Source organism: Taudactylus pleione, unplaced genomic scaffold (genome assembly GCF_031769625.1).
Source record: "Taudactylus pleione unplaced genomic scaffold, aTauple2 ptg000085l, whole genome shotgun sequence".
NCBI classification, from domain to species: domain Eukaryota; kingdom Metazoa; phylum Chordata; class Amphibia; order Anura; family Myobatrachidae; genus Taudactylus; species Taudactylus pleione.
In genome coordinates, this window is record NW_028284487.1 from 797,450 (window position 1) to 813,956 (window position 16,507).

Here is a 16,507-nt window from a genome sequence, read left to right on the forward strand (position 1 = left end):
ATTGGGCTTAATTTTTTCCACTATTCACAAATTAACAATATTTCAATTGAAACATGCTACCAAAAAGGAGATACATTTGTGCCAATACCATATGAACTAGCTACAGTCTTTCTTACTAGACAAATAAAAGTAAATGGACACCAGTCTCCTGGTAAAAAACATTTTCAAAAATACACAGAATATTTGCTGGGTCAGGTGAATATAGCCATAAAACATTGTTTTGTAGAAGAAACATTAATTTAATACCTCCTTCCTATACAGTGCAGACGGAAGGTATTCACAACGCTTCACTTTTTCCACATTTTGTTATGTTACAGCCTTATTCCAAAATGGAATATTCATTTTTGTCCTCAAAATTGTACACACAATACCCCATAATGACGTGTAAAAAGATTTTTGGAGATTTTTACAAATTTAATATAAACAAAACAAAAACACTAAGAAATCACATGTATACATAAATAAACAGCCTTTGCTCAGTACTTTGTTGATGCACCTTTCGGCAGCAATTACAGCCTCAAGTCTTTTTGAATATGATGCCGCAAGCTTGGCACACCTATCTTTGGGCAGTTTCGCCCATTCCTCTTTGCAGCACCTCTCAAGCTCCATCAGGTAGGATGGGAAGCATCGGTGCACAGCCATTTTCAGATCTCTCCAGAGATGTTCAATCGGATTCAAGTCTGGGCACTGGCTGGGCCACTCAAGGACATTCACAGAGTTGTCCTGAAACCACTCCTTTGATATCTTGGCTGTGTGCTTGGGGTCATTGTCTTGCTGAAAGATGAACAGTCGCCCCAGTCTAAGGTCAAGAGCGTTCTGGAGCAGGTTTTCATCCAGGATATCTCTGTACATTGTTGCATTCATCTTTCACTCTATCCTGACTAGTCTCCCAGTTCCTGCCCGTGAAAAACATCCCCACAGCATGATGCTGCCACCACCATGCTTCACTCTAGGGATGGTATTGGCCTGGTGATGAGCGGTGCCTAGTTTCCTCCAAAAATAACGCCTGGCATTCACATCAAAGAGTTCAATCTTTGTCTCATCAGACCAGAGAATTTTGTTTCTCATGGTCTGAGAGTCCTTCAGGTGCATTTTGGCAAACTCCAGGTGGGCTGCCATGTGCAATTTACTAAGGAGTGGCTTCAGTCTGGCCACTCTACAATACAGGCCTGATTGGTGGATTGCTGCAGAGATGGTTGTCCTTCTGGAAGGTTCTCCTCTCTCCACAGAGGAATGCTGTAGCTCTGATAGAGTGACCATCGGGTTCTTGGTCACCTCCCTGCGCCCTTCTCCCCTGACCACTCAGTTTAGACGGCCGGCCAACTCTAGGAAGAATTCTGGTGGTTCTGAACTTCTTCCATTTACGGATGATGTAGGTCACTGTGCTCATTGGGACCTTCAAAGCAGCAGATATTTTTCCGTACCCTTCCCCAGATTTGTGCCTCGAAACAATCCTGTCTCGGAGGTCTACAGCCAATTCCTTGGTCTTCATGCTTGGTTTGTGCTCTGACATGCACTGTCAAGTGTGGGACCTTATATAGACAGGTGTATGCCTTTCAAAATCATGTCCAATCCACTGAATTTACCACAGGTGGACTCCAATTAAGCTGTAGGAACATCTCAAGGATGATCAGTGGAAACAGGATGCACCTGAGCTCAATTTTGAGCTTCAGGGCAAAGGCTGTGAATACTTATGTACATGCGATTTCTTAGTATTTTTTTTAAATTAAATTTGCAAAAATCTAAAAAAAAAAAACTTTTTACACGTATAATACGCCAAGTGTAATTGAGAAAGCCCACAACCAAAAACACACATTCTTACTTAAGACGAAGAACGGGTTTTACATTTGTTTTTGTTTAAAAGCAGGGAAGACAACATATAATGCCCTCATGTAATACAATTATTATGAATGAGGAATTTATGTGGTAAAGCAAGGATAAATCAGACATGTTGTAATTTCTGTGAAATATGTCCAAGAGATCTTCCCTTATAGCCATCACTAAATACTGAGCTATATACAGGTTGAGTCTCCCATATCCACATATTCCGAAATACGGAAATTATTTTGGCATGACTGAGATAATGAAACCTTTTATTTTTGATGGTACAATGTATACAAACTTTGTCTAAGGCACAAATTATTAAAAATATTGTATAAAATTACCTTCAGGCTGTGTGTATAAGGTGTATATGAAACATAAATAAATTTCACTTCTGTACACAATCTTTGCTTGAGCCACAAAATTACTGAAAATATTGTATTAATTTACTTGCAGGCTGTGTGTATAAGGTGTATATAACATATAAGTGCATTCTGTGTGTACATTTGGTTCCCATTCCCAAGATATTTGATTATGATATGCAAATATTCCAAAATATGGAATATTCCAATATCCAAAATACCCCTGGACACAAGCATTTTGGATATGGGAGACTCAACCTGTAATGTGCGATTTGTGGGGACTACACTGAACTGCTGAAAGGATAAGGCCATCCAACATGAAAATAAAAAATAAAAATGGTTTTGGGTGCAGCTCCCGAATTTAGAATAATTTTTTTTGTTTTTACTTACATTACATTGTCCCAATGCAGAGCACAGACACGAAAGTCTCAAACAGTTCTCCCGTGCAATCTCTCTGTATAGCGGTTATAGTAAAACTAATGGAATCCTATAGATTGTAAGCTTGCGAGCAGGGCCTTCCTACCTATATATCTGTCTGTTATTACCCAGTTTTGTTCTATTAATGTTTACAATTATAAAGTGCAACGAAATATGCTGCGCTATATAAGAAACTGTTAATAAATAAATGTACATAGCGAGAGGCACTGAAAGATTTGTTAGCTTGAAAAGATCTGGCTTAGTAGGAGAGAAGGTCACAACTCCAATCATCACGCATTTTTAGGGACCCGAAGGATTGTGGTAACGTCAAGGCAAATGCAACCCAACTTTTTTTCTTTTTTTTTTTACTTTGTGCAGTAAACTCCGGTCAAAGCTACATTTTATTAGTTGCACTTAAATTAAATGTATTAACCATTTTTCTGTCACACCTCAGTTGTTCAGGTCAGAGCTCACATTTTGCATTCATCAAAAGCATGAATTAAGAGACTTCAAAATTCATTTATATAACCCCAAATTACATATTCTCTGAAAAAGAGACATGTTATGGAATAAAACTAATATTTCTGTATGCAATTTTTCTTCAAATATATATTTAAAAATAAATAAATACGGGTATACACTAGACAATGAGTGTACCCAGCAATGGCAGATGCGACTGTTAAATAGATCGGGCGGTCCGTACGCACTGTATGATCTGGTATACGACCGCCCGATAGGTCATTCCCCCGCCGCATCCAGAAGCATGGTGTCGTTCCTCGTATCCTCAGATTGGTATGCACTGTAGGCCGATCTGAAGATACGACGAACAATGCAACAGTGTGTACACACTGGACGACGTGGAAGATTTGTCGTTCCAATTTGTCCCAAAACATCCAATATATCATCTAGTGTGTACCCAGCTTAGCCGCGATGAACCAGAGTCTTTTACGGCAGCCCAGTGGCAGGCTGTACTTGCACATAGGGCTGCATACATAATTTAGCAATTTTGGCCCGATAGAGGGCTACAAGGGGTGCAAGAGGTGGGGTCGTTCCTGCTGGCATTTGGACAAAATTGCAACGGCAACACGCACCAGATTCGTACTCCTCATGGCTAATTGGATTTCCCCTTTAGAGGCGGATGCTGAGGTAGGATAAAGTAAAAAAGAGCAAGTAACTTTGTACCTTGGTAAAGCCATGCAGCACTGCAGGTGGTACAGATTTAATATGTGCAGAGAAATTTACATTTGAGAGGGGTGTGTCCAAACGTAAATGTAAATTGCAGTGTAAACATAAAGCCATCCAGCATGTGTGGACTACATGCACCAGCAGCCAGAATTTACCCTGCATGCAAAAACAGTAACTTTATTTGCATTGCAACATGGTTTGTCCAGGTACACAGCTACTTTCTTTTTTTTTTTTTTGCTTTGCTCTCAAGTCAGAATCAGCCCCTTAAAATGCAGATCATGACAAAGACTGCCACAGTTCACCAAGTTACTTCCACTATCCAAGCTACTTAATTAGCAATAATTAAGTGACCCTTTATTCCTTCACATACACAAGTCTTAAATATACACAATATACATACCCCCCCTAAAAATCAATGTACGACAGTAACAACAACAAAAAAAAAAACACAGCACGATGCACAGAAATACAAGCACATTATCAGAGACACACCGATAGATACAACGCTTTACTAGGTTTTCCACATTTTTTTTAAAATGTATTTATATTAAAAAAATAATAATATCCAGACCACATGCCCTATGCCCAAGCTCACATATATATCTGTGCTTTTGGCAGGGCTGGTCTGTTTACATTACTGTATAATTAGGTTACCCCGCTGGTCATAGTATGAGTAGTGACAAATCCCAGGGTGTGTGAGAGGGGGGTAGATTTTTGTGGGTGTGGGTGTGTGTGTGTGTGTCAAGGGGTGTTTAGGTAACAAATAATTAGAACAAAAAGTTCTCTAATTTAAAGATTAACTAAGTATGCCTTCCTTATCCCAGATGATAACACGTCTGATTTGTCTAGCTGCTACAGTATATAAATAAATGCTTCTTACTCTACGGAAGCAGACTTGTTATCCCTCATTTTTGCATTCATCCTTCTTGTTGTCACATCAAAATTATGGGTAGCCTACAATTTGGTAGCTTTGATGTCTTCTCAGTCAGTGACCAGCTAATCATAAATGATGTTTGGGTTGTGTAAACGTGTCATATGTGAGGACACGTAAAAAAATAATGTTGGCCACGGCTGCTCTAATTTATTTCCAATTTAATTTACTTTAATCAGGAGTAAATACATTGATTAAAGCAGCCGAGAATGAAGCTACTCACCCTGTCATGGTCTCCAGGACCTCCATGTGCATTACCATCAGGATTAAAGTGTGCACCACAGCTATTCCAAAATAAACAGTAATGGGTTATCTATGGCAATATGCAAGTCAGTATAGTGTTAGAAATACCAGAGTAAACAATGTCTCTAGAGTATATTAACTCTGCTATACATGTTTAGATAAACTACTATTTAAATACAATAAAGATAATGGAATGTCCAGGTGTCTAATATTCTTTCAAATTAGTGTTACTGTAAATAGAAAATAATTGCTAAAGAAAATAAACCTTAGCCATAAAGTTTTATGGTCTTTATTTCTGTAAAAAATACAGGGATGTAATTTATTTTGCAGAGTACTACTTCTCTGTACATTTGTATTGACCATCATTGGGAGAGAACATTCTGAAAGAGGTCAAATGAAATTGATCCTAAATTAAATAAATAATATATATTATTATTAAATAATTATTCTATCCCATCTTTGTTTCAATGAACCCATATTTAAAATTAGGTGGCCCTTAGTGGTTATTATAATACCAGCCTACACTACAGAAATACTTGTATTGCAAGGGAATGAGAGAAGTGCTCAATCTCCCTTATCCTAGCTATGACACACTCAGTCACATGAAAGTAGGGAGACTCCTCTTTCAAACAATGTGCTCTTTTAGTAGTTATAGTCCCGTAATCACCAGACTACAATGCTCTATATCAGTGGTTCTAAAATTCAGGACCTCATTCAGAGCTGGACGCTATGAGCCGTTCGCTCGTACGCATTCGATTGTTTTAAACCACGCATGCGTCCGGTTCTCATTGCGCATGTGCGGCCGGATCATTGCGGGTATTTTTCGTTCGCTCGTATACACAGCGAACAGGAAGTGACCTATGTCATTTGATTGACAGAATGTTCCGTTTATGGGTGGTAACGGGGGTGGAGATGAGAAAACGCAGGCGTGGCAAGGTGTTTTTTGGGCGTACATGTATTATCTTGTGCGAACGTCCAATTTGGACACTATTTTGTACACGTCACTGTGTGATCCCATTTCCGTTAAGACTGCTCGCTCAGCTTGTGGTCTTGTATAGTCTACCGCAATGACGATGGTCTCCTCGTTCTTCCCCGGACTCATCGATGGTGTTGCGATTAATCAAGTGAGGCAACAAAAACAATTAACTTTTAATAGCTAAACAGCTTGTAAGGTGTTTAGCAAATAGACCTTTTTTAGTAGCTAAAAACCGAACGCAGGTGAACTACTCAGCTGCTAATTTCTGGGGCATACAATCAATTAGCTAACAAATTTTTTTGTTTTTTTGTGTGCTTTTGGCATATTTGAAAGTGTTTATTTTTACTGCAAACAATATTTTACGCATGTTTGGTTTTTTTCAATTTTATTTTTTGACCAAAAAAAAACACTCGTCCTTTTGTTTTTGGATAATTGTTAATAAAAACTCAAATTGTTTTTAACCCTTTTTTTGACCAAAAAATAGTAAATATTTCTATTTCCGTTGTATTGTTTGTAAGTTTGTTAGAGGGATTACCTTTTAACCAGTTTGTGAATAAATCAACAATAGAATTTGGCAAATTTGGTTACAAAGTTTATGTTTTTTTTTTATTTTTTGTGTTTAAAGTTTTTTTTAAAGTAAACATTTTTTTTCAGGGAACAAAATATAGAAATCATTTTGGCCACACCCCAAAAAAATAAGTGGCATTTGAAACACAAATAAAACAAATAAAAACAATTCACAAGAAAGGAAAGGGAGGTTTTTGGCATGCAGGAATATGGGGCAAACACAGAGATGGATTGTGGGGAAATTAGCCAGTGCTGTCATCGCCTTTTAGGCCGTTTGGCTGGGGGTTGGAGGGAGCCTGAACGTGTCCGGGAAGTCCTTTGGCTGGGCTGGCCAGAGGCAGATGTTGTGGCCTCTGGACTAGGCATAGGGCTAGGCACATTTGGAAGGATGGCTGTTGTTGTGCCAGAGGTGGAGGGTCCTGATGTTCCTGCAGGAAGGGAGGCCGGCTCCAACATGTGTTGGCGAACGAGCTGCTCCAGGGCATTTGCTATTCTCACGTTGGCCCCAGTATTTTCTGCCAGGGTCTTAGCAATGGTCACATTGGCCGCAGCACTTTGCTCCAGGGCGTCCGCCACCCGTAGCAGATTGGCGTCCATCCTCAGCAGAATCTCGGTCTGCTGATCCGTTTTAACATTGAGATCAGTGAGGAGGGCCACTGCCTGCGAGGGGGAATGCCCTGGACTGTCTGCCACAGGGTCCCCAGCCGGATCTACTGCTTTCTCCCCTGCAGAGCCAGAAGAAATTCTGCGGCCAAAGCTCACCTCTGGAGCAGACTCATCCGCCTGTGTCTCTGTGAGAAAAAAGAGAAAAGAGTAAATTATAATCTAAATATTGTCAAAAACACAGTTCTGAGTTGTTAACATTACAACATTTACCTGGGGCAACATGAGGAGCCGCAAAGTCTGGCATGTCGTTATCCATGTTCGACACGCCAAACACCTCCTCATCCTGCACACACCCCTGGGCCAGCTCCTCCAAATCTGTGAGCTCAAGTGACACAGGGGTGGGACCCCCACCTGTCCCCCCTGCATGCCTAGCCCTATCAGCCAGTTTTTGTTTAAGCCGATATTTGAAGTCGCTCCATCTGTTGGTTTAAAATTTGGCATTATTCCGGCAGTATTTTGACCTGTAAACACTTTTTACTAAAATGTAGTTTTTATGTACTGGCCGTTTGACCTCCCGGGTTGAACGTTCAAACTCACCCATTGACAGCACTGGCTATGTCGTCCCACAGTTTCCATCTCTGGGTTGCACCCATATTCCTTGGTGCCTGTGCCAGGTTGTCATTGCACATTAGCACCAAAACCTCCATCTCCTTCCTTGTGAATTGTGGCTGCCTTTTTTTTTTGGACCTAGTTTGCCTACTAGGGCCAGCAGCCTCTTCCATGGCATCCTCCACACCTTTTTTTTTTTTTTAAATGTTAAAAAATTTTTTTAAGTAAAATGTAATGTTAAACATACGCATTTTCCCATCAAAATAAAAACACTTACATGGTGCCTGTTGGCTAGTACTTTGCTGCTCTGTACTAATTTTTTTTCCTCAATGTAGCAGACCGATTTGGGCCTTCAGTGACGCTTTTAGACATGCGTCAGCATTATTCGGCCGCATCATTCCTTGTGCGCTCCTATTGTCCGTCCTTAATTTTAGCGGGAAAATAAAGCCTGTTTATGGCTTGGTGTGACTCGAGTCGAGGTGGCATTTTATGATTGTTGGAGGCTTTGCGTAGTAGTGGATTGTTGGTGATTTGTGGTTGTGTAGAAGGAGTAGTTTTTTTTGCTATTATTGCTTTTTTTCTTACTTGTTTTGTTTCCGTTAGCATTTTTGTATATTTTTTGGCTTTATTTTTGAATTTTTGAGTAAGTTTTTCAAAAATCCACCTTAAAAAATTTCTAAATATTTTGAAAATTTTTTTTTACAGTTATTTTGGCAGTGACCCAGTGACGTTTTATAACTTTGGGATATTTGTCTGTTTTTGCTCAGTGTTTTTGGTTTCATGAATTTACAAATTAGATGTGTTGGTCTTAGCATATGTTTTGCTAAGTAATGTTTTTTTTTTTTCTGTGAACAATCATGTCTTACCACTAAATGTAGCGTACTATTTAGCGAATTAATGTGTTTTTTTAACTGTAACAGTAGCGTACTATTTAGCAAATTAATGTGTTTTTTTAACTGTAAAAGTAGCGTACTATTTAGCGAACTAATGTTTTAGTGGTTTTAACTGTAAAATTAACGTACTATTTTGCAAAATAATGTTTTTTAGAATTTTTCTGTGTAAAAACATGTCTTGCCACTAAATGTAGTGTAGTATTTTGAGAACTAAAGTGTGCTCCCTTCTCTATTTTTTTCGAAAAAGATATTTGATTTCAATCATAGTTTATTAAATTAATCCTAAAAAAAATTTCTACTTTTGAAATGTAGGTTGGTTTTCCCATGACACGTCCCAGGCCTGTAAGCATCTTTGGTTTGCTTAGAAAAGATAAGTATATTTTTCTTAACACATTTCTCTAAAACAATAACTTCCTGGCTTAACATTTCAGGTTGATGTTGGTCGTATTATATTGGCCATGGTTCCAGAACCCGACCAACCTCAACTTCGTCCCAGGCGTAGGCCTCGTAGGTGTGCAAGGCCCCAGATATATAGAACACGTGTCACCCTTTTTGGAATGCCAGATGATGAGGTGTTAAGGCGATACCGTCTTCCGCCACAACTCATCATAGACACTCTCTCATTAATAGAGAGTGATCTTGAACGGCAAATTGACAGTCCTACAGCAATACCACCACTTACGCAATTAATGTCGGTGTTACATTTTTGTGCCTCAGGATCCTTTCAAACCACTGTGGGAATAGTCGCTGGAATATCCCAATCCTCCTTTTCAAGGATCCTGAGGGCAGTGATGGAGGCACTTTTTCAACACCTCCATCATTTTATTAAAATGCCATTGGATATGGGTTCCCTTAATGTGGCGAAGGCTAATTTTTACCAAATTGCTGGCTTCCCACACATCATAGGGGTTGTGGATGGCACTCACATACCACTTCAGCCTCCAGCAAGGCTGGAGGCCATATTTAGGTCCCGAAACCACCATTACATTCATCGAGTGAAAGTGCTATGTGATGCCTCCCTCCAGATCCTGTCCCTGAATGCCAAATTCCCCGAAGTGCACATGATTCCTTCGTCATCCGGCAATCAGGGATTTGGCACAAATTAAACAACCTACAAGCTGGTGATGCGTGGCTTCTGGGTAAGTTGACACCTTCTGTTGAAACCAATGCAAAGCTTGTTACACAATGGTCCTGATGTTTTTTTTTCTATTTTCACAGGAGACAGTGGTTACCCTTGCATGCCCTGGCTGCTCACTCCTTATTTGGCTCCCACACCAGGGCCACAAAGTCAGTATAATTCCGCACTTACAGCTACCAGGCAGGTGGTGGAGCGCTGTATCGGCCTTTTAAAAGGCCGATTCAGATGCCTCCACCGCTCTGGTGGCGACCTCATGTATTGGCTGGCTATGGTTTCGAAAATTGTGGTCCTGTGTGGGATATTTCACAACATCGCCATAAGGAGTGGTGTCCCAATGCAGCCAGAGGATGCCTTGCCTGAGGACAGCCCCCCCGAGGTTGGTCGGAGGTCAGTATGTGGGGGGGCCATACGCGATAAAGTTGTGGCCAGATTTTTTAGGTAATTATTTCTACAAAAAATTTTTATTGCCACAATGTAGACATGTAATATTTTAAAGTACACTTTTAACTGGGTTTTTTTTTGTTTTGTTTTTAATCCCTCAAATGACCCTAAAAATCCATGCCTACTACCTGATCAAAACAAATGACTTTATGTGGACACATTGGATAGAACTTCGGGAACAATGATTTCTTCTCCTCATTTGTGGATTCATGTTGGCATGCTACTTCTTCAAACAGTTCCTGATTCTTGATTTAATTTTGGGGTTGTTTGGACTTGTGTGTGTGTGTTTCCAATGTTTGTTTTTATTGTGTCAATTCACTTGGCGTTTATTATTTGTGTGCATTAAATTTTATTTTTATGTTAAAAAAACATTTCCTTTGTAAATTACAAGCAAGTGTAACCTGGTCCAAAAAATGCAAACTTGCTTAATGGCTAATCCTGTAATTTCTTAAATTGAAAACGTTTTTACCCTGCTTTGTGGCTAAAAACAAACACCAAAAGGTATTATGGTGCATCAGTATGTTTTCTAATCTAGGCCTAAGCAGGTTTGTTTTAATTTTTAAATTACCCCCAAAAATGAAAAAACTATTTTTGCCGTTAATTCTAAAAAACCTATTGGTATTGTTAGGTGTTTAATGTGCCAGCTTACATACTTACTTGAGCTTTCTACAATCAAATTTACATTTCTTAAAAACTCAGGGTAAAAGTAGACTTACATAAGGTTCAACAAGCTAAGATTTACAGACAATGAATGAGACTTAAATTAATCAAAATACATTTTAGTTTTTTAATAATTTTTTGGCCTAAAAAAAAAAGAAAATAGTGGCGCAGGAGCGCCAAAATATGGTCCAAGGCCACAAGCATGGCAACGACATGGCCCCTCAGAATCACCAAGCCAGCAGATAATTCAGCGTTACGCCTCTGGTCCTCTGTGGGTTTAAAAAATGTGCGGATTACTAAAATTACACCTTAATTTACATGTTAAAAAACCACTTAAAAATCAGACTATACAAAAACAAAACATGACCAAAACAAAAGGAAGGCAAAACGAAAAGATTCTAAAAAAAAAAAAAAAATGGACAAAAAATAAGAAACAAAAATATAAAAAAAACTAGATTTCCAACTACGCAAAAATACGTCATTTGTTGGTACCGTAAACAAGAAAGACACAAGTATGAGTGTTTGGACATGTGTCATATGTGTAAGGGGAAAACATCCTGGAGATTGTTTCACAAAGATATATATAAAAATCATTAGAAATACTTTACAATTTTGAACTGCACAGGCAAAAAGGACAACATCAACCAAAATTAAAATAATGAAAAAACAACCATAGTTTAAAAGGGAAACATACCGGTCAAAATGCTGACTGGGCCTGTAGCCCCGAAATCCTCATCAGAGGTGGGCCAGTGGATCACGGATAGAGGAGGGATAATTTGGGGGGGAAGTTGAGGGTGAGGAAAAGAGGGGGGGGTGGAGGGTGAAGTTTGAGGGATGTGAATGTGAGGAGAGGGAGGGGACTCACGGTCGGCCAGGTCTGGGGTGGAGGGGGAATTTGGGGAAGTGTGGGCTGAGGATGTTTGGGTGGGAGTGGGGGATAGGGTACGAGCCCGACGTCTGCGCCGTCATAGTCTGCGCTGAGCCCCTAAATGATGTTGAAAAAATAATTTTTATTTCAATTTTCAATTTTAGTGCAAAAATTTTAGACACCAAAAAATAAAAATAAAGAAACAGAGCTATACTGTAAACATGCACACGCAGGTAGGTCCAAAATAAAAAAAACAGGGCTATACTGTAAACATGCACACGCAGGTAGGTCCAAAATAAAGAAACAGGGCTATACTGTAAACATGCACACGCAGGTAGGTCCAAAATAAAGAAACAGGGCTATACTGTAAACATGCACACGCAAGTAGGTCCAAAATAAAGAAACAGGGCTATACTGTAAACATGCACACGCAAGTAGGTCCAAAATAAAGAAACAGGGCTATACTGTAAACATGCACACGCAGGTAGGTCCAAAATAAAGAAACAGGGCTATACTGTAAACATGCACACGCAGGTAGGTCCAAAGTAAAGAAACAGGGCTATACTGTAAACATGCACACGCAGGTAATTCCAAAATAAAGAAACAGGGCTATACTGTAAACATGAACACACAGGTAGGTCCAAGATAAAGAAACAGGGCTATACTGTAAACATGCACACGCAGGTAGGTCCAAAATAAAGAATCAGGGGTATACGGTAAACATGCACACGCAGGTATGCTTAAATTTTAAAAGTACAAAAAAAAAAAAAAAAAAAACTTACTTTGATGTATCTGCAGACGCAAATTGGCCAACAGGCGTGGGTATCTGCACCTCTGATCCGACCACCTGCGTTCCAGTTGGCCGATATTTCTGCGATAGCCGATGGAACGCAGGCGGCGGCGCACCTCCGCGTAGGCCAGACGCTTGCGGAGGTTGGTGATGGGGGGCGAATGGTCAGTGATTCTCTGGTCCATCACCTCAGTGAGGACCAGCAGCTCACGCCTACAAAACGCGGAGGCTCTCATGATGGCAATGATATTTATTTTTATTTTATTTTACACAAAACAGTTTTAATAAAGGTCCTAGAAAAATTTTGATTGGCTAATGTACTTTGTAAATTAACAGGAACCATTCTATTGGTTATTGTATGAGTCATGTGACCTACACCCTCACAAATATAATGTGAGTTATGATAGGCTTTATGCAGTGACATGCGTAAGCTAATTTAAATATAAAAAATAAAGTTGTAAAATCGGCCTAAAAAAAAAACCGCAAAACAATAGTAGCATTCAAACAAACTTAATTTTGAACAACCATCGCCTTGGTCCAACCGTACGTATTCTGCAGAAGCAATGACACACACTAACAATAATAAAGTTTATTGACATTGAAAAAAAAAACGGATTGCAAACATGTGAATAACAATTAAGGTAATTAATATAGTGATTGCCATTAATCGATTCAAGTATGTTTGCTGAATGAAATAGCAGGCAATCGAAAACTGACAGGGCCACTTCCGGAAGTGACTTGTGCGAGCGTTCCCTGCAACCAAAGAGGAGACGGATGGTCGCTATTTTGAACGTTCGCTAGCTAGAGGAGGGGTTGGGAGACTATGGGGCGGAAAATTAGCTACGAGCGAACATACGACCGAACGCTTGAATTTAAATATTTCCACTCGTATGGCGGACGAGCGAACGGCCACTTGCGTCCGGCTCTGAATCAGGCCCTCAGTCCTCAGGACCCCACCCAGTTAAAATTTTCCAGGTCACCTAGCAAGTGCACAGGTGTATTCATTACTCACTGACACATTTTAAAAGTTCCACAGGTGGAGCAAATTATCTCTCTTGCAATTCTGTGTTGATCTTAATCGTTTTATTCGCACTTTGTGTCGTAAATGATACTTTGCCAAGAAACATCTTCCAAAACAGGGTGATGACTCTCTACCTATCCTATTGGATAGTACTGATGATTCCGCAATAATTGCTCTTGAAGAATTATGGTGTGAAAATAATATTGGGGATTTTAGTATTAGGGAACCTGATACCCCGATTAAGATCTTTGAGTTAGGAAAACATCAACAAAATGCTTTAAAATATAAATCGGAATTCTTCCCTATTAGAGATAAAAGCAATAGTATAGAATCATTTTATAAAATTACTTTGGAAGATTTCAAGGAGTTATGTTTACAGAAACATGGCAGTACGCGACATATGTCTAACTTATCTCGGCAAGAGAAACAGGCCCTGAATACCCTTATGAAAGACCCCTCGCTCATTTTTAAGGAGGCAGATAAGGGCGGGGGGTCTTGTTGTTATGGATCGCACTTATGTCTCTGAGGCTCAGAGACAACTGAGTGACTCTACATTTTATTCTGGGTTAATGGGAGATCCTACTATTTCTTACGTAAAAGAGTTTAGATCATTATTGGACTCTGCCATTGCTTTGGGAATCATTTCTAAAACTGAATCACATTTTTTACACATCCCATTACCTACTGTATCCACTTTTTATTTTCTCCCCAAGATTCACAAGTCCATCACATCACCTCCTGGTCGTCCTGTAATTTCGGGTGTCAATTCCTTCACTTCTAATCTATCCTTCTATGTGGATTTCTTTCTACAACCACGTGGGAGTACACTTAGGTCACATTTAAGGGATACCACTCACTTTTTGAACCAAATACAAAACATCAAATAGCAATCTTCCTATGCGTTTCTCATCTTAGACGTCACAGCTTTATACACTCACATTCTACATATTAAAGGCCGTGAGGTAATCGCCAAACATTTGGCTGAGGATGGTGATTTAAGTGACATATTTTGGATTGCATTTCATTCATTCTTTCACACAATTATTTTTTATTTCTGAACACGTTTTATTTACAGGTGATGGGCACAGCCATGGGTACCAGGTTCGCGCCCAGCTATGCTAACCTCTATATGGGGGGACTTTGAGGAGCACCATGTGTGGGGTGGCAGGTGGGCTGCGAGCCTGGTATTCTATGGCCGGTATATTGATTATTTATTTTTTATTTGGGATGGGGGATTACACTTCTGCACAGTCATTCGTTTCAGATCTTAATCACAATTCCCACAGCCTGCAATTCACTACTTTTCATACTAGTAGGATTCATTTTTTGGATGTGACTCTCGAGACTGTGGATAACATGATTGTGACTTCCAGCTATATGAAACCAGTTAATACTAACGCATATTTACATTTTAAGAGTGCACATTTTGCACCTTGGAAGCGCAATATTCCTAAGGGACAATTCATGCACCTCAGGCGTAATTGCACTGATACTATTACCTTTTCTAAACAAGCTGGTGAGATGATAGAATCTTTCAGACAGCGGGGTTATCCTGACTCTCTATTGGACTCTGCATATTCTGATGTTATGAGAATGGACAGAAAATAACTACTTACCTCCAGAAGATCTAAAGAGAAATTAAATATGGTGGAAATAATGATAAAGATTTGTCCTTTATATGCAAGTTCAATAATAGTTCTCGGGAAATCAGGGATATTGTAGTACGTAATTTTAGGGTATTGAAACAAGATCATGTTCTGAGGGATATTTTGCCTCCAGTCCGCAGAATTATATACCGTAAGAATAGGTCCCTTAAAACCATCTTCGCTCCCAGTCATCTGAAGAGTTTAAAGAATGATCAGACTACACATAAAGTTGGTTGGTTACCCGTGAAGCCGAATGGATTCTATAGGTGTGGGAAATCTAGGTGCACTATGTGTTGCCATATGGATAGACGCACTGTAGAAGTTGGTATACCTAATTCTAGCGACAAACATTCGTTAAGCAGTTTTATGAATTGTGATTCTAAATTTATTATCTCTCTTGACCTGTCAGTGTGGGTTTAATTATGTAGGTCGAACCATTAGACCGCTCAGAACCAAGTTCATGGAACACCGTCGTGGTATCATTAATGGCAATCTTTTACATAGCGTTCCATGTCACTATAAGAATATACATAACGGTGACCCCAAATGTTTGAAGATTGTTGGATGGTTGCATTCCTCCAACAGCAAGGGGAGGGAACCGGTTCAACAGATTATGTAGTAGAGAGGTCTATTGGATGTTGAAATTTAATTCCCTGTACCCTGGTGGCTTGAACGAATCAATGGAACTCAATTCTGTAATTAGTTGATCATTACATCATTTATAGAATTTTATTCATCATGTATATAATTTTTTATTTATTTTTTTGTATTTATGGTTTTTTTTTTATTATTATTTTAATGCATTTTGTCCATGTATTTTTATTGTCATCTTTACACTTTTAGATTAGTTTTATTATAGTTTTCATTTCTGTGTACATCTGGATAACCCATATTATATTTATATATTTGATTTCCCTTAGAGAATTTAATATCAATATTAGTTTTTACTTTATGTCCTTCTCTGATGATCATATGCTGATTGGTATGTCTTTTGACATGGCAGTTATGTCAATAGAGCAGAGTTATCTATTTATTTTTCTCATAGATATGTTTGGTTTATACCTTCGATAGTAAGATTTAATGGCTTGTTTAAATATTAATTTGTCACCCGGTCATGTGACTTCGGCCATATACTCACCCTATTGTTTAATTGTAGTCATTTGTCTCTCCTTTACATGTGGTCACATGATTTGTTATCATGTGACTACATGTGTTATTAGTTTAATGTGGAGAATATTCTTCTACATTCCCCTTCACGTGCAGTCGCGTGATTTCCCATCACGTGACTGCACGTGACTTTCATTCACATGCGGTCACATGATTTATCATCATG

The 16,507-nt window shown here is 39.1% G+C and overlaps 1 protein-coding gene across 2 annotated transcripts in view; it reads right to left on the bottom strand.

The window, feature by feature from the left end:
• CCS (copper chaperone for superoxide dismutase) overlaps nucleotides 1-16,507 on the bottom strand; it is a 91,377-nt gene that overhangs the window by 34,006 nt on the left and 40,864 nt on the right. For both annotated transcript variants that reach the window (XM_088468405.1, XM_088468407.1), the window contains exon 5: nucleotides 4,940-5,000. In XM_088468405.1, coding sequence (XP_088324531.1) covers nucleotides 4,940-5,000 — 61 coding nt within the window. The remainder of the gene's footprint in view (nucleotides 1-4,939; nucleotides 5,001-16,507) is intronic.